A 20,396-nucleotide genomic window follows, 5' to 3' on the forward strand; every position below is an offset into this window, starting at 1 on the left:
AGACCAATAAGCGTGGATTTTTAAACAATATTTTTTCAAGGACCAACAGACCAATAAGCGTGGATTTTTAAACAATATTTTTTCAAGGACCAACAGACCAATAAGCGTGGATTTTTAAACAATATTTTTTCAAGGACCAACAGACCAATAAGCGTGGATTTTTAAACAATATTTTTTCAAGGACCAACAGACCAATAAGCGTGGATTTTTAAACAATATTTTTTCAAGGACCAACAGACCAATAAGCGTGGATTTTTAAACAATATTTTTTCAAGGACCAACAGACCAATAAGCGTGGATTTTTAAACAATATTTTTTCAAGGACCAACAGACCAATAAGCGTGGATTTTTAAACAATATTTTTTCAAGGACCAACAGACCAATAAGCGTGGATTTTTAAACAATATTTTTTCAAGGACCAACAGACCAATAAGCGTGGATTTTTAAACAATATTTTTTCAAGGACCAACAGACCAATAAGCGTGGATTTTTAAACAATATTTTTTCAAGGACCAACAGACCAATAAGCGTGGATTTTTAAACAATATTTTTTCAAGGACCAACAGACCAATAAGCGTGGATTTTTAAACAATATTTTTTCAAGGACCAACAGACCAATAAGCGTGGATTTTTAAACAATATTTTTTCAAGGACCAACAGACCAATAAGCGTGGATTTTTAAACAATATTTTTTCAAGGACCAACAGACCAATAAGCGTGGATTTTTAAACAATATTTTTTCAAGGACCAACAGACCAATAAGCGTGGATTTTTAAACAATATTTTTTCAAGGACCAACAGACCAATAAGCGTGGATTTTTAAACAATATTTTTTCAAGGACCAACAGACCAATAAGCGTGGATTTTTAAACAATATTTTTTCAAGGACCAACAGACCAATAAGCGTGGATTTTTAAACAATATTTTTTCAAGGACCAACAGACCAATAAGCGTGGATTTTTAAACAATATTTTTTCAAGGACCAACAGACCAATAAGCGTGGATTTTTAAACAATATTTTTTCAAGGACCAACAGACCAATAAGCGTGGATTTTTAAACAATATTTTTTCAAGGACCAACAGACCAATAAGCGTGGATTTTTAAACAATATTTTTTCAAGGACCAACAGACCAATAAGCGTGGATTTTTAAACAATATTTTTTCAAGGACCAACAGACCAATAAGCGTGGATTTTTAAACAATATTTTTTCAAGGACCAACAGACCAATAAGCGTGGATTTTTAAACAATATTTTTTCAAGGACCAACAGACCAATAAGCGTGGATTTTTAAACAATATTTTTTCAAGGACCAACAGACCAATAAGCGTGGATTTTTAAACAATATTTTTTCAAGGACCAACAGACCAATAAGCGTGGATTTTTAAACAATATTTTTTCAAGGACCAACAGACCAATAAGCGTGGATTTTTAAACAATATTTTTTCAAGGACCAACAGACCAATAAGCGTGGATTTTTAAACAATATTTTTTCAAGGACCAACAGACCAATAAGCGTGGATTTTTAAACAATATTTTTTCAAGGACCAACAGACCAATAAGCGTGGATTTTTAAACAATATTTTTTCAAGGACCAACAGACCAATAAGCGTGGATTTTTAAACAATATTTTTTCAAGGACCAACAGACCAATAAGCGTGGATTTTTAAACAATATTTTTTCAAGGACCAACAGACCAATAAGCGTGGATTTTTAAACAATATTTTTTCAAGGACCAACAGACCAATAAGCGTGGATTTTTAAACAATATTTTTTCAAGGACCAACAGACCAATAAGCGTGGATTTTTAAACAATATTTTTTCAAGGACCAACAGACCAATAAGCGTGGATTTTTAAACAACATTTTTTCAAGGACCAACAGACCAATAAGCGTGGATTTTTAAACAATATTTTTAAACAATATTTTTTCAAGGACCAACAGGCCAATAAGCGTGGATTTTTAAACAACATTTTTTCAAGGACCAACAGACCAATAAGCGTGGATTTTTAAACAATATTTTTAAACAATATTTTTTCAAGGACCAACAGGCCAATAAGCGTGGATTTTTAAACAACATTTTTTCAAGGACCAACAGACCAATAAGCGTGGATTTTTAAACAATATTTTTTCAAGGACCAACAGACCAATAAGCGTGGATTTTTAAACAATATTTTTTCAAGGACCAACAGACCAATAAGCGTGGATTTTTAAACAATATTTTTTCAAGGACCAACAGACCAATAAGCGTGGATTTTTAAACAATATTTTTTCAAGGACCAACAGACCAATAAGCGTGGATTTTTAAACAATATTTTTTCAAAGACCAACAGACCAATAAGCTTGGATTTTTAAACAATATTTTTTCAAGGACCAACAGACCAATAAGCGTGGATTTTTAAACAATATTTTTTCAAGGACCAACAGACCAATAAGCGTGGATTTTTAAACAATATTTTTTCAAGGACCAACAGACCAATAAGCGTGGATTTTTAAACAATATTTTTTCAAGGACCAACAGACCAATAAGCGTGGATTTTTAAACAATATTTTTTCAAGGACCAACAGACCATTAAGCGCGGATTTTTAAATAATATTTTTACAGGGACCAACAGACCATTAAGCGTGGATTTTTAAACAATAGTTTTACAAGGACGAACAGATCATTATGCATGGATTTTTAAACAATAGTTTTACAGGGACCAACAGACCATTAAGCGTGGATTTTTAAACAATAGTTTTACAAGGACGAACAGATCATTATGCATGGATTTTTAAACAATAGTTTTACAAGGACGAACAGATCATTATGCATGGATTTTTAAACAATAGTTTTACAAGGACGAACAGATCATTAAGCATGGATTTTTAAACAATAGTTTTACAAGGACGAACAGATCATTAAGCATGGATTTTTAAAAATATTTTACAAGGACCAACAGACCATTATGCGTGGATTTTTAAACAATATTTTCCCAAGGACCAACAGCGTGCATTTTTAAATAATATTTTACAAAGATCAACAGACCATTTAGCGTGAATTTTTTTAATTATAGTTTTATAAGGACCAACAGACCATTAAACGTAGATTTTTAAATAATATTTTTACAAGGACCATCCGACCATTAAGCTTGGATTTTAACAATTTTTTTTAGGACCAACACACCATTAAACGTGGATTTTTAAACAATATTTTTCGGGACCTGGATTTTTAAACGAAATGTTTTCAAGGACCAACACACTAATAAGGCTGGTTTTTAAGCAAAATTTTCAGGGACCAACAGACCAATAAGAATGGATTTTTAAACAATTTTTTTCAAGGACCAAAATACCAATAAGCCTGTATTGTTAAACAACTTTTGTTCAAGGACCAGAGACCAATAAGAGTGGATTTTTTAAAATTTTTTTCCAAGGATATTGTTCTAAACAGCATAAGACCAATGATTCTTTCTGTCAGCTACTGTTGGTTCTTTGCAAATCTACAATAACAAAAACTCATCCTTACACAGAGGAACAATAGCTTGCATCCTACTACAACAGGCCATTCAGACAGCTCACATTGCCCTGGTAAAGCTAATAAATATTTTATAAAACAACAACAATAACAATCAAATGACAGAAAGGAAGAAACAGACGAAGTAGTACAACAATACCATTAAAATTCTTGATTAGTAGCTACTTACCCTGTCCTTGCATCATTGACTGATGATGATGTGCTGCTGCCGCTGCAGCAGCAGCTGCAGCCGCCGCATGTGTTGTTGGCATGTGGTGACCGGCATGTTGCAACGATGATGGAGGTAAATGATGGTGATGATGTTGTGTCGCCGGATTGTGGGTAAGATGATGTTGCTGCATGTGCCCAGTTCCAGAACCTAATGCCGTATAGGGATGTGGTGGCAAAGGATGCGTTTGTGGCCCCATACTTTGTTGATGATGTGGAGTTGTAGTAGGTGACCCCGCTAAATGGTGTTGCTGATGATGAGGCATAAAGGCGGCAGCCACTGCAGCATGGGCATTAAAGTAGGCCATACGTGAAGCTGCCATAGACATTTGTTGCTGATGCTGTTGTTGCTGTAGGTGTTGTTGTTGACGCCGTTTCTCATTATCTTGAGCATCATTAAAGGTCGAGGACACTGATGATACAGAGGATTGTGGAGAATTAGAGTTGAGAGGCGATGTGGATAAATCTGTTGGCATTGTTTGAGTGTTGTGAGAAGGACTTCCATTATCTCCCGTATTTTTCTTCTCTCTGAACGAAGAATTGTTCCCTTTTCTATATAAATTTGTGGATATTTTAAGGCTATTTAATTCTCCACTTGATTCTTCTCCATTAATTTTCGTTTCTGCTTCTCCACCATCTTCATGTTCTGGTGTTGCTGGGGAAGACGTATGCTCAGCAGTCCTACCACCACCACTACCATTGCTATTGCTACCATTCAAGTTTATTTCCTGTTTTATTTCACTTTGCTTTTTGTCCTTTTGTTTGTTGGCCACAGTGGTGGCCACTGTGGCTGTTGTAGCAGCAGCACCAGCAGCTGTTGGCTTTGTTGTTGTTTTTGGATTTAAGTTCATATTCATGTTGTTGTTGTTATTATTATTATTGTTATTATTATTACCGCCGCTAAGACCCAATAGTTCTTGTATGGCAAAAGGTGAACGTTGTGGCATTTTGCTTTGCCTTTTTCCTTTGTTCTTTTTTAATTGACTTTGTTTTATTGAGGTTTCCGATTTCTTCTTTTTCTCTTTTGTAAAAGTTTTGTTAAAGTTTGGCGTTAATAATCACAGATATTACCACTTTACACATATTAGCGATGTTTTTAAATTGTTTTTTTTTTTTTAATAATCTATATTGCAAAAACTTAATAAGTAATTCAAAAACTGTTGTCAAATTTAAAAAAAAATGTTTTTTGTGATATTGAATGCTAAGGTAACTTGAAAGGAAAAAACAAAATGCATTAAAAGCAAGGTATCAAGATATGTTCTACTTATGGTCTGTTCCAGGACTGCAAATATCTACTAATTTGTACAGTTTTTTCGATATCATAAAGGAAAAATTGTTATGGTAGCATGGCACAATTACCAAGGTAGTGGTATCGTAAAATTTTGAATATGTTATGTCAAAATTTTCTTTTTGTTGTTGGGGAAATTACAACAAAAGTATTTTTTTTATAAAGGGACTTTACTTTTCACAATCCATTGCAAAAAACCGAATTTATAGGGCAGTTGTACAAGATATTCATGAAAGTTAGCGTGGAAATAGTAGTTCAGTAGTACACATTAAAGGTATGAAGATAAAAATTGATGTTGCATTCTATTCGCGTTTTTTAGTAATTCCTTAAATGACAAAAATACCAAAACAATAACTATGGCCTATAGATTTCGTGAAAATTCACCTTTGGCTCCCAAAAAAATTACTATGGAAACAAAGATTGCTCAGGGGACACGTGTTAACGTTAACGGGTTGCCAAAAATTTCATATTGAAGGTTTTTGGATCAAATTGAAAATATTTGGAGGGTTAGCGTTGCAATAAAAAACTATTTTTGGGTCAAACTCCTTTTTATACCCTGAGCATTTATGCAAACAAATGGTATGTTCCAGTACTGCAAGAATCTACTATTTTTTTCGATATCATAAAGGAAAAATTGTTATCGTAATAAAAAATAGTAGCTTCTTGTAGTTTATGGAACAGACGTAAAGGTATATACAGTTTCTTTCATACGGGCAAAATGTGCCTCACCGAAATAGTGGTTTTAGACCCCATTCACGGCACATTTATAGAAGATAGAGGTGACAATCAACTGCATTTTTACTTTTTTTTGTAAATGTAATAGGGTCTACTCATGAAATTTCAAACTTCGAAATTTGCTACCATAAAATACTTCTTTTCATCCTAAACGTGTAATAAAAATGACCTACGACAGTTCTGATCGCTTTATAGTATGTATTTACATTTTGATTCAATGTGTTCTATTTTAGAGGATTTTCAAAATGTATTTATGTTTTTCCTGAGAACATTTTTAGAACGACCCTATTATTCAATATTTTCTTTGACATTTATGGTCTGTTCCAGTACTGCAAGAATCTACTAATTTTTAATACTTTTTTCGATAACATAAAGGAAAAAATGTTATCGTAGTAAAAAATAGTAGCTTCTTGCAGGTTCTGGAACAGAGCATTAATTTCCAATAACAACAATGTTGTTTTTGTAAATTTTTTAGTTCTTGTAATTCATGCATCTGTCTTATATAAGTCCCAATTTACATTAGGCGAGTTTACTTGCGGCAATTGTCAGTTTGTAGGTGAGAGAGGGTGCTGAGAGGCAAAGGGTTACCATATGCCCCACCAGGGACGTATGCAGGGGGGGGGGCACGGGGGGCCCGGGCCCACCCCGAAATGGTTTGGTCGAACAAAATTTGTTAAGCTACTGTAACTAGTTATTATATGTTTTTCTCATAAAAATGTTTGTATGTTTGCAGATTTCAAATTAAAACTTTTATTTTCATAAGTCTCTGAACAAAAAATGTACATCATTAACAAGTTTTGTAAGAAAGTATTTTAAAAATTTTTATTTGTATGGTGTATTTGAGAGAAACTTCCAATGAAATCTGAATTACTTCTTCATGTCATATCTTTCCACTATCAAATGCGAATTCCTTAATGAATATACTCCAAGTTTATTCATATTCGATCTAAATAGAGCTCTCGAGGCTTAAAACTCATCCTGTAAAAACAAAAATAACGAGTTCAGTATTGTGGGAATGGAAGTAAATGCAAAAATGTCTTTTGGATAAAATGTATGTAGGGTCGGTCCTTCGTGGACTACATCTTGAAAGCCAATTAGATATTTGTTTTAATGCCATCGCCAAAACTTTGTTATTCAATCTTAGACAAATTTGCTGCTAAACAGTATGAGAAAATATTGAAGACAAATGAGTTTTTGTGCGTCACTTGATTTTTTTCCTTATCATCACCGAAGTATATTATACATCAAGTTTCAAGAGAATATGTTTGGACAACATCTTCAGGTCCTCATACAAGTCTAACATAACTGCAGTTTAAAGACTGTTCGAGGATCCTTTGGACTTTTTGTAGTCTTGTTTACAGCGATATCCTATTTTCGTGGACAAATTCATGCTTCCTGACAAAGCTCTAAATACTACGGTGACCAACTAAAATAGCTTATGGGCGCGGTAACTATCAAGAGGAGTGTATCTCAAAATAAGATCCATTTCTAAAAATAATTAGCTTATTATTAGCGAATAATTAAGTGGGGTTCAATAAGGATCGATTGTTATTTGTCAAAACTATATAGAACTAAGTCCATCAAAGTGTTTGTCATCGAGTCCAAAAACTTCTAACCGTACAATTAAGAAAAAAAATATAACTCTTCTTTTTAACATTATATTAAAAGTAAAAATAATCCTGGTATCAGACTCTAGAGGCACTATGCTCCTCAAGGAGTTAAACGGAAAAGAATATGATCACACTCTATCTCTCCCGGTAAATAACACTGTGCAACATTTTTAAGGTAACCTTGTGCAAACAATTTGAAGTGAGGATTTTTTGAAAGTACAGACCCAAAGTACGAAAGCCCTAGTTGTGTTTTGTTGAGTCATATCGGGCTTGGATATTATGGTCCCATCTAAACATTGTTAAATATTGACTTTTTAAAGCAACTCGGGGCTATATCTGTGAAACCAATGCAAATCTTTTTCTGACCTCTGAAGCAAATTTGTAGATAAAGGTCAGAATAAAATATTTGGACAAATAATGAACTGGAAACACTACATTTATTGCCTTAAATTTTATAATATATCTAAGAACTCCATAATTTGTATAGATTTCGCACCATATCTCAAAAACAAATCAAAGACAACGGCAGCCGATATTCTTAAAAATTCGGCTAAGATCATCGAAATAGTAAAAATCTTGCTATAGCAAAGACAACGGCAATTCTTTGTGGTTGTAAAATTCTGGTACTGAACAGACTGTAACGTGGGCATGTATGATTAAAAACTTCAATATACTAAAAACGGGGCGTAAATTTTACATGGCGACTTTACCGAACCTGGCCCGATATTGTCTATTTTCAATTCTAAATATACTACACGGTGATTTAAATGGAAGGTGCTTACACCTGGGAAGTTTTTGCGGATTCTGAAACTACAATGTTCATAGAGGAGAAAAATCAAAAAAAAAAAATCGACGGAGAGTTTTTTAAATACATCGCGATTCAAGTTGACATTTTTAGGTGTTGTTTAGGTTTTCACAATTTTACTTAGAAACCGCATGTCCTATCAAAATGACACTGAAGAAAATGTTGTAGCTATGAAAATTTTCTACAAGATTGACCTTTACGGTATTTTCGTAGGTTTTACCATTTTTGAGATATTAAAGTTCAAATTGGGACAATGCACTGACTCTATCGCCCCCTTATAAAACAATGTTATGAAGGGAGCGCCTTAACTAACTTTTAATGAAAACCGCTTACACAGGGTTCTTGTTCTTGTGAATTCTGAAACAACAATGTTCATAGATGAGAAAAATCCAAAAACAAGATCAAAAGTTGTAAAACCTACGAAAATATTATTAAGGTCAATCTTGTAGAAAATTTTGATATCTACAACACTTTTTTATTCCCATTTTGATAGCACTTGCGGCTTCCAAGCAAAATCGCATAAACTTAAACTACCCCTAAAATGTCAACTTGAATCGCGATTTTTTTAAAAAGCGCTCCGGCGATTTTTTTTTGTTTTTTGATTTTTCTCATCTATGAATTTTGTAGTTTCAGAATCCGCAAAAACTTCCCATCGTCTTTTTTGGCACTTTTGAAAGCGGTGCTTTTTTGTTAAAATCGAAATTTTGATTTTAACTGTTCAAAATGTATGAAAATTGATTTTTTTAATTCCGTTTCGATAATGGAAAAGATTATTAGGTTCGTAATGATCCAACAAAAATATATGCTGATCGCAAACTGCTTTAGTAAAAACAGTGCTTTATAGGCATTTGTCAGAAAGACTTTTCAAAAAAAAAAGAAAAAAAAAAAAACATTAGAAGGTAACTCAAGGTTTAATAGATGTGTTATACAAAATGCATGCAAATGGTTTTTTTTGATGCTTATAAGTGGCCATAATCCCTTTAAATAGCTTTACGTAACGCTACACAACATTTAATTTTTTTATGATTTTTGGTCAAGTTGGGCCCCCCCCGAAATGAAATCCTGCGTACGTCCCTGTGCCCCACCTCTCTCTCCTACAAAATGACAATTGCAGCAAGTAAACTCGCCCAATGTAAATTGGGACTAAATGTGACTTGATCCCAAGTATATTTGGATAATATCAGTTTCAGACAATTTTTATCGATCCACTCTTACAGGTACCTCTTCCACAAAATTTAAAAAATGTTCGGAAAAATTTTACACACGATAACTCTTGTAGGGAGACACCGAATTGGTCCATAATTTGCACATCGTGCAATTTATACCAGACATAGATGAGGTTTCAATATCGAATTTATCGGTCCACTCCTTCGGATACCTCCCACACAATTTTGGATGCATTTTTCCTGATATCTTCTTTAACTTGGTCTTTCCATCGGAGCTTTGGCGCATACCGTCGAGTGGCTCATATTCAAATGCCTTTCTGGCGGGGGCATCTTTATCCATTCCGCTGACATGGCCCAGCCAACGCAATCGTTGTAGTTCGATACGTTTTATTATATCAATGGCTGGTATAGCTCGTGATTCATACGACGTCGGTATTAACCGTCAACACATATTGGTCTATAAATCTTTCGAAGAAATTTCCTCCCAAACACACCAAGTTCTGCCTCATCTGCTTTTGGAAGTACCCATGCTTAAGATCCATACATAAGTACGGGTAGTCTTGAAATGTGAAATCTTAAAGTTTCTAAAGTCTGTCTGAAAATTATTTGTATACACTAAAGTGGTTTTAAAAAATCGATGTCTGAGTTTTTTTATGCGGCACCCCCCTAAAGTGTTTAGTTTTGTTAGATTTTAAGATTGCCAAAGTTTGAGCACAATTGGAATATGTTAACATGTGCCACTGGGGCCTCAAAATTTCCATGGGCCCACTATATAGCCAATATAAAAATCCGACCCGATTTTCAATTTTTTTATAGAATTACTTGTTTAGCCACAGAAATGAACTGGTAAACATTTATCATCGATTGGACAATAAATGTGGCCTTTAGAGCAATTTCGTAAAAATTCACCTTTGGCTCCATACAAATTACTAATGAAACCTTGAAGCCCCGGTGAAAATTTAACAAAAATAAACACTTTAGAGGGATGCCGCATAAAAAATCTGACATCGATTTTTTCTCTTTGAGTTAAAACCAGTCTAGTATACACATTTTTGTTGATTGACATTTGTTCATAAATTCGTTATCCTAGAAACATTTGCTCGTATTTAGCATCAATCTTTCTACACGTTATTTAAGTCATATTCACGTTGTGCTAAAATATAGGTATGCCTAAAAAGTATAAAAAATGTTAAAAGACAAAACATGTATGTAATTGAACTTCTTTTGAATAAGAGAAAACAGAAAATTACGAACAAGTTTTCTGGACTAGTGACATAATTAGCGGTTGTGATGAAAATTTAAGTGAATGTGAACAAAGTGAAAGTCACGAAACTACGATTTATTCTATAATTGACATTCACACATTTGTTCCCATATACATCCCCGAAGGGAAACGATAGATTTCTCTCATATCAATGAAAACACGTTGCTTCATATGAGGCACTTAGCGCCAAAAGTGGCTTACCCACATACCAAAAAAAAAATCAAACTGACTATAAAAAATTAACCGGAACTCTTTGAAATAAATACTAAAAAACTCCATATATATAATAATTGGGGTTTGTTCTTTTTTAATAGATTGGAACATATAAAAATCACTCTGATGCAGAATATGAAAAAAAAATCAACATTTTAACTTTGACCTTGAAGTCTTCTCCAATTTTGTCGTTTTTTTATATCATATGAGGCAATTATAACCGATAGCAAATACTCTTTATGGGAAAATTTACTCTATATTCTGTGTAAATTTGCTAAAGTCTGACTGGCCTTACTGTCCGACCTTATATAGACTTTGCCCTCAGCCTTGTCACTTAAGAGAGTCTATATACTTTAATACGATCAAAAAAGTGCCTCATCAAAATAATATAAAGACCATACCCTCTATTAACAATTTGCATAGCTCTCAAAGGCTGTAAATTTTCTTTCAAACTTATTTTAAGCTCTAAGATGGAAATTATTGGTCAACCTTTTGGTAATGTTTCCACATGATGGAAATTTCGGATTTGATAGTTGTAATTTTATATTTTGAGTTTCCTAGAACCAGAAGTTTCCCTAACAAAAATTCCTGACATAGGTCCTATAACTGCAGATTTCACGTATTTTGAAGTTTTCGTAACTTTTTCCATCCAAATTAGCAGTAGTTCGCCATTTACAGTTCTCAGGTCAATTAATTGGTTAGCACCCATATAGCGGTACCTGCCGACTTTACGGATTTTAGGGATTTATACCCGAATAGGTAAGTCCAACCAAAATAGCGGTGAACATGAAATCTCCCCATAAAATTTATTGGAAATCGTGCACATCTATTCGGAATGTCCAAGTGGTTAAGGATATAAAAGCCCCATAAGTTCCAAAACGGTCCATACCTTTTTCAAAAGAACACAATTTTTTTAAAATTCCCTAATTAAATAATTTTTGGAGAAAAAGGATTTCGGTTGTTGTTGAATGTTACAATTTCTGCCCAAAGGTCTGCCACACAAGAAAACTGTAAAGTGCGAAAATAGTGAATGCCCGTTTTTTGATGTTGTATATCATAAAAATCTCGAAAAATCAACAATCAACACTTAAAAAAGAACTAAAGTGATCAATAAAACAATAAATTACTAAAATATTACCATCAAACTTCTCTAAAGTTTATCTGTTGGTGACGAAAATTGAATACGTTATAGAGAAATGTTGCTATAAAGCTACTATATTGTGAAAAAATTAAACGTTTTATATATGAGACTATTTTGCTCTCTAGCATTCTCTGAGTATATTCAATCACTTTACGAAAAAATTTCGACATAGGCATAAGTTCCGGTATAGCCCCATATAACAGTAACTAGTGATTTCAAAATGTGTTTGCTTCAATTTTGAACCAAATAAACGGAAAAGCTCCCTTTTAAAAATACTCGACCGAGAATCATGCCACTAAATTATTATTTTTTTAATTTGGAAGGTGCAATTATATGGACGAGGCCCTGTACTAAAAACGTGTCGCAGAGATGTTTGCCAAACTCAGGGAAAACGAACTATGAAATTACTGCAAAAATAGTGTATATTTAAGTAAACGCATAAAAAATTAAATAATGGAAAGTCTTTTCTAGAAAGTCTTTTCTATAACACCAGAAGGTTTTTTTTTTTGTAAAATTGTCAGCTCTTATAAGTTATGATATATATGAGTGTAGATGGTTTCTGTTTTTGTATTGCATTATCTTTTGAATGTTTACCAATTACTTAATTCTTTATATTTATATCTAAATCAATAAATCTTTTAAGGGTTAGTCCTTCGTCACGTTTTTGTTCAAAATGTTCTCATACCGACACCATTAAAGTTTTTTCAAATATTTTTTTGGTACGAATATTAGCGTTTTTTGAATATAAGTTTTGATATATAAATGGTTAAAATTTTGTTTTTAAAATATTATTTTTGAGAATTTACAAAAGGTCTAAAAAGTGGCGATGCCTCCCCACCCATGGGGCAGCTTCGCCATCGATATTGAACATTCACGAAGGGACTCTAAAGCTGCAATTTACCATACGTCTTCCTTAAATATCAACGTTATGCAAAAAAGGAAAGGAATTATAAGAAATGATTTTAATACTCACAAAAAGTAACCGATTCTAGCGGTTCCTTGAATTTATGTACAACAAGTAAAAAAGTATCAGTCGACAGAGATATACCCTCAGCCTGTGTATATTGAAACAATTTTTTCCCAAAATACGTATGTATTTAGGGGGTTTTAAAAATTTTGGGCGTTTGAACCGACAAAAATGGTGCCATAGGGGGTTTTTACACTCTTCGGGCTGTTTGCTCAAGAAGTATGGACGTGGCTCTAAAAAAGCTTTTACCACCGTAATTGAGGCAGCGAATGCAAGTTGCTTCAACAAAAATCAAAGTGATTTGATATTAGGTCTTAAAGTGAACTTATGCGAAATTTTGTGTGGGAGGTACCGGATGGAGTGGACAAATATAGTCCATATTTGAACCTGATCTATATCTGGTAGATATATTAGGATGTGTAAAGTATAGGCCAATTCGGCCACTCCCTTCAAGAGTTACCGTACGAACAATTTTTCCGAACATTTTTGAACTTTTGTGGGGGAGGTACCTGAAGGAGTGGACCGATATGGCTTATATTCACCCCTAAACTATGTTTGGACAAAATATTACTAAGGCCATATTTTGGACCGAATCGGCAGATCCATTCGAGAGTTATCTTGCGCTCCAACCACCTCACACGGTGTCATAGGGGTTTTTTTGCAACTTTCATGCTATTTTCTCAGGAAGTATGGACTTGCCCCTAATGAAACTTGTACCGTCGTATGGGGGGAAGTGAATACATGTCGCTAAAACGAAAATCAAAGCGATTCGATAGATGGCCCTAAACTGAACTTTTCCGAAATTTTGTGTGGGAGGTACCCGAAGGAGTGGATCTATTGAGTCCATATTGAAACCTTATCTAAGTCTGGTACACATTTCAGGATGTGCAAAGTACAGTGCTGCTCAAAACAGTTGCAACTCAGATGCCTATATCACATTTAGACTATTTTTAAGGACATTTCATGTTTTGAAATATATTTATTTTTGCAGTTTGATTCTTTATTGACCCTACTTTCAAGATTTTAAAATGATTATTCAGTTCTTAACACTTATGTTGCAGAAATGTGTGAAATGTCATAGGGTCACGTGTTTTAGCCTGCTCAAAACTTATGCAACTCCGTGGTTCGAATATTTCTTACCTAATTTTTGTTAAGTTTTTTGTATTGATTGGCATAAGGTGGTTTTTGATCAGAAGAAGGGGGGGGGTGGGGGGGGGAAAGATTTCATGAGGAATACATTTTAAGCCGCCTATGTTTAATTTTGACAGGCAAGTATGCCGAAAACAAGTCATTTCTATTTTTTAATAAAAACAAACGTTGTGGTAGGAAATCTGTATCAAAGATATGAAAAATGTTTATTTCTGAAAATTGTGGATCCAACGCAGTCCATAAATAAATATAAGAACATGACAATATTTACAATGGAGCTGTATACCGCGTAAAAAGTACTAAAATCCCTCAGAGGTCATCACGTTAAATAAAGGCTTTACATCGATAAATCTATACAAAACCCTCTGATACATACCATAGATACCGGTGTACAAATATGGGTAAATTTTAGGAAAACAGTAATTTCCAGGAAAAGTTCAGTTTTTCATATAAATTTTGCAAAAAATGTTTGGAATTGATTTTGGAGTTATAAAATCGAGTATTTTTCGTCGAATTAAGTCAATATTTGAGTTATATGGCTTGAGGAAATGTACATGATCACCAAGTCGAATGAAAATCGAATGTGTCCCCTATACAAAAAAGTTGACCCAAAACGAAGATGGTGTTTTATATTGATCTGGAGGTATTTTTATGGATAGTGATGGTACTAGAGGCATGAGGTCGAGATATTTATTGGATTTAAAAACTAACCAGACATATAATATGTCGAAATCGCACCACGTACACACTACAGATGTCTTATATGAGGGGTTTTTGGCATAATGCCGCCACTAAACGTATGTATAACCACGTAAAACTAGCAATTTTTTGCAAATAATTGTTGTGTTCTTATCGGACCCGATCAGCTTAAGTGATCTGAATTCATATAAAAGGTTCCGGGACGCTAAAATGGACTCTACACTATTAAATATCTAATAAAATTTTGCATTTAATAAGTATCCTTAGGGACAGGATTCAAAAGGATATATTAATTTATTTAGTAACTTGAATACCGTTATGATGTGTCCAGATAATAAATAAAAGGTTAAACTCACAATATATTATCAAAACACAAATCATATTTTCAGATTCTGAAACAAATTTTCTAAGTTGCAAATGTTTTGAGCAGGACCAAAAGTGAGTCCGAGCTTGGTTTCGTGTATTTTTGTAAAATAAGTGCAATTATTGCCAATTCTTTTTTAAATCTTTAAAAAGGGGTCAATAAACAACCAACCTACAAAAACATTTGCATTTCAAATCCATAAATTACCTCAGAACTATATAAGAAGTGAAGTAGTCATTCCAGTTGCAAATGTTTTGAGCAGCACTGTATGGACCAAATCGGTTACTCCGAACATTTTCGAACTTTTGTGTGGGAGGTGCCGGAAGGAGTGGACCGAACATAAACTAAGTTTGGGCAACATATTACGAAAGCCAAATTTTGAACCGAATCGGTTCATCCGTTCGAGAGTTATCGTGCGCTCCAGCCAGACGGACGGACGTTGCTCAATCAATTCCAAATTGTCTGAAACACATTTCGTCCAAACATACTTGGGGTCTAAAACCATTATTTCGATGAGGCACATTTTGCCCCTATGAAAGTGTATATACCCTCGTTAGCATAAATGCTGAGGGTATAAAAACAGGGTTTCGTAGACGGCCTCAAAACTTCTTAATAGTTTTCTCTTTTAGATGAAGAAAAAATCTGCCATAAAGTTACGTAGTTTTCTCGAAAAAAATCATGAAAAATGGCTTTTATTGAGCTTTACAACTGGGGGTCTCCTTTTAAGGCTAACCACACTAAAATGTTGGCTTACATCCAGTTTGAAACTTGGTAGTGAATTGCTTATAGTTTTTTATTGCATCTAGTCCTTACGATTTGTATTGCCCCATCATTTTCACATATTTTCAAAGCTTAAATATTTTCACACGCGGAAGAATTCCGCCCAGAATATACTAGTGCGAAAAAAGGAAAACCGACAAAAACTTTCTAACTTTGCTATTTTTCAATGTAAGATTAGGCAGAAACAGTACTGATATGTTCGAATGTATTCGAACGAATGCCCTTTCTAATGAATATGTAGGAAAAAATTAACACATTAGCCTATATAGGCCAATATATAGGAAAAAAGTTGTGCACATTTTATTCATTTTTACTAGTGTAGGAATTCACTCTCGGAGTAGACCCGTAGTCGGAGTCGGAGTCGTGAAAAAACTCGCCTGGAGTCGGAGTCGAGCCAAAAATACCTCGACTCCGAAACCCTGGTTACCATACTATTCGACCATTATTAATCTCTATTTGAAGCAGGGGTGCCAACTTGGTGGTTTTCCCGCTACATGTGGTGATTTTTGACGTACAAAAACCACTGTTTAAGCAGGAATGTCGACTGTTTCAAGGTAAAAATCGCTACAAACCTATGGTGCGTATGTGGCTGTAGCGATTTTTGCCTCAGAACAATTGGCATCCTTGATTTGAAGTAGACATTTTTACAACTGGTCAAGCCGCAACTCAAAACAGCTTAGCTTGGAGTCTTTGCAAAAAACTTTTCAAGAATTTCCTTTGTTAGAAAGAACTATTACCATATTACCCAAAAAATGCTAAATAAAAAGTACTCTTCTAAATCAAAAGATTTTACTATTTTTATAATTTTCTTCATTTATACATTTTCTAAAGTTGTACAAGAATTTGTGATTCAAAGAAAATTGTGGTTTAATCACTAAATTGAATACAATTGTTTGTTTTTGAAAAATATTGTTAGTGCGGGATAAGAGAACTGTGTCCTTCTAAAATAAATGGTTGTATGTAACTACAATAATACTTATGGGAAATAAATAGAAAATTTGAATTTCATTTCTGCATTTTTTTTTTTATTTCCAAAATTTTACATTTTGAATATTTTTGTGCCGTTTTTTTATTTTTTCCAATTTTTATTGTTCATGTCATTTTATTTATTTTGGATTATTTTAATAGGCTTTTTCCATTTCGTAATCATATGATGCCAATATAAACACGCACTTTCATTTTAAATATAAACATAATCCCTATTCCACAAGGATTATAAACGTAGAAGGAGCAGCAGCAACAACACGGCAACATTCACACACACACACACACCAAACAACCAAACCAAGCTGGTAGTAGCATATCAAATTTTATTAACAATTCCACGAGATGTGAGTGAGGTATGGGAAACAACAGTATTCATATTTACGTCTGAACTATGTACGTTGTTATACGCAAAGAAGCAACAACACATAAATATACACTACACCGACAACAACGAAGATGAAGATTAACAACACCCAAACTTCAAAAACGCAAAACATAAACTTTAGACCAACAACAACGGCAACGAAAAGAAAAACAACAAATGAACATACTACACACACGTAAATGTTAAAGCAAACGTTGTGACGACGCGTATTCTTTCTTCTGTTCTGTTGTTTTTTTAATTCTTTCGAATTCACGTTAGTAGACGCCGTGTTTTGTGTTTTTTGCGTGTACGACAACAAATTCGCAATAATTTCCACGTTAAACTGTTGTCAAACTAAACGACGACCAACAGTTTTGTGTGTTGCAGCAGCAACAAAATACAAATAGCAATAGCACAACGACGACAACAACAACACTAACAACGAACACAAAGCCAACAAACAATATTTACGGGTAACAGCAAAAGAATGGAAAAGAAAGGCTAAACAGAATGGTAAAACAACAAAAAAAAAATCAACTGTAAAAAACTCAGTGAGCAAAAAAACGTTCTGAAAAAACGAAAAATTTTAAAAGGCTACAATATTTTTACTCCATGCGACAACGTTAGTCTGCTGTGCTGGTGTGGCTGGTGGCTACAGAGTCCTGCAGAGTGCAGTTTATAAAAAAGAAACGCAAGGAAGAAGGATCAAACACCAGTAAAAATCCCTAATGGCCATGTGTAAGAGGCCAAAGGCCTGGAGTTGTTACTAAACAACGCAAGAGAGAGTGATTGGAAGTAAATGAGAGTAAACGAGAGAGAGAACGCTAAATTTTACATTTTTAATTTTTTTTTTTTGGGCGAAAAATTTGGAAATTTTTTATTTTTTCCTAAAATTGAAGTCATGAAACTCGAATTTTTTTGAATTGTTTACTAAACCCTGTCAATATTGGCTTATTTCTAAATTAAATAACTGTTAGTTTGTTGCTTTAATTAACCATCCGCAGCCCATTAAAAATCCCGTTTTGAACTTTAATCCAGCACTGTTTATTTTTGCTTTAGCTGAAGTTGTATAAAAACACCGGTATTATGGATGAAATAATGCTGCTTAATTTGTTGACAATGGAGGGAGGGGCATTTGCCACCAGCTCGCTCAATGAGATAGCTGTACTCTTCTAGCGAACGCATAACCCATTAATTTTAGTTTCTTGTTAACACAACAACACTACAAATATGGCGCTTGCGCTCTGCCCCTTAAACATTAAAGGCTCTCTCACAACATATAGCTGTACTCTTCTTTAGTTCAATAGTCACTCTCTTCTTACCCATCAATCACATCCAATTAGAATTCCAATTTGTATTTTTCTCCTCTATGTTTATCTAAAAATTCCAATAAGTCAAGACAATTTCTCCTTCCTTCCCAGGCAAGAGCAATGGAACGATTCTTTGAGGGGAAACAAACAAATCATGGTTCTCCTTTAATTTTCATTAACTCGCCACTGAGCACACCAAGTACTAAGGATTGAATTGGCAATGAATTGCTCAAAAATTCTCCTCCCTGCAGATGGCGTTTATCATGTTTTTGCGCATTCATTTTGACCAAATACGCATTCATCTGACTCGAATCTACATATATCCTGTTTTCTTACTTTATCAAATTTTAAATATAACTTAACTTTGCTCCTCTGCAAGCAGGTGACGTAGGAAAGGTTAAATTTTACGTGTTGGTATTGAAATCATAGAAACTACTGACATGATGAAATAGTTTGGTATTATCCTACACGACAGGTGGACCATGTTCTGGCAAAGGCCAAAAATTGAATTTTGCAAACCATATTCACCTAATTTTGTCCGCCTGGGCAGACATACCGTCGACCCAAATGGCAAGGAGGATATTGGCAGCATGCTTAGGAATGAGGCCCAACAGAGACATCTACAACGTTTTTTTCCGGACAATATGATATATGCCGAACTTGATTGTATGTTGGAGTTTTGGGTCATACAAGAGTACAACAGTCCATTCGATCTCCATCGTAGGCCTGGAAAATAGATAGGCTTTGTTTGGACAGTCATAAATTAAAATCGACCATACATACCCTCTTCCTAACATTGATGGTACATATATTAAGTCGATTATCCAAAGCTTAATTCATTATAGCCTTAGATCTAAAGGATGACTTTTTGCAGATTCCTTTAAATTAGAAATCTCGAGACAAAACCGAATTTACTGTTCCTGGGAGGCCGTTGTACCATAATACGGTATTGTCCTTTGGGCTTTGTAACGCGCCCAGGCCATGTCGCGATTAATGGACAAGGTCTTACTTAAAGGAAATAACAGTTGTGATTGCTCTGCAAACTGGTGACCTATGTGTGGGAAGGATGAAATTTTACGGGCCTATGTTCAAAGTTGGTAATGAAATCACAGTTAATAATGAAATGACAGAATGAAATATTTTGGTATTATCATACACGGCAGGTGGACTATGTGCTGGCAAAGGCCAAAAATATAAACTTAGCGTACCAAAACCTTTTCCGTATGCGAGGAGGACTATCATCGGATGTAAAACAGCTGATCTACAATCCGTATTGCTTGGCCATCATCACTACTTTTTTGGCCGCCTGGGCCCAAATGGAATGGAGGATATTAGCATCTGTAACGCTATAGATTTCAGCGGTATGATGGAACACGCGCTCATGTTTCTTGACAGGAGTAAAGATGTGGATGGCAGGATAATGGAAAAAGTTCTGGAGTACTCCCCCCCATTCTCGGAAAGAAACACCTCGCCCTGCAGCTTTATTAAAATTGTGTGTCGAAGCAATTCTGTATAATGATGACCGCAAGATGTACTACCAACGACGGTACCATGGTTTTGATGCTGATAGAGAGCCTGTGTGTAGCACAGCTCTATAAATATATACATATATATTTTAATTGTACGAGGTCTGATCAGTTATAAAGTAATCCCACTTAGATGTAATAACGGTATACCTCAGACATCGTATATAGCCTTTACATGTTAGAATAACCTAAACGCCAGTATTGGCAAGACAATATCAAAAATAGAAATTTTTTTCACAAATACATTTGTATTTTTTTTTTAAATATGTATAGAGAAAAGTATGAATGTATTGGTGAAATTAATTTGTA

General features: G+C 34.2%; 1 protein-coding gene across 3 annotated transcripts in view; it reads right to left on the minus strand.

Moving 5' to 3' along the window:
• Positions 1-17,607, minus strand: part of Vsx2 (Visual system homeobox 2) — a 459,366-nt gene extending 441,759 nt beyond the window's left edge. For 2 of the 3 annotated variants that reach the window (XM_073979347.1, XM_073979345.1), the window contains exons 1-2: positions 17,439-17,607; positions 3,682-4,842 (exon numbers count right to left, since the gene is read on the minus strand). In XM_073979347.1, the coding sequence (XP_073835448.1) occupies positions 3,682-4,666 (985 nt within the window). In that variant the 5' untranslated portion in view covers positions 4,667-4,842; positions 17,439-17,607. Of the gene's footprint in view, positions 1-3,681; positions 4,843-17,269 lie in introns of all 3 variants that reach the window. The other variant, XM_073979346.1, reaches the window with a different exon arrangement.
• Between the last annotated feature and the right edge of the window lie 2,789 nt (positions 17,608-20,396).

This window comes from Musca autumnalis, unplaced genomic scaffold, assembly GCF_047663935.1.
Source record: "Musca autumnalis isolate F117 unplaced genomic scaffold, ASM4766393v1 scaffold_3, whole genome shotgun sequence".
Taxonomy (NCBI): domain Eukaryota; kingdom Metazoa; phylum Arthropoda; class Insecta; order Diptera; family Muscidae; genus Musca; species Musca autumnalis.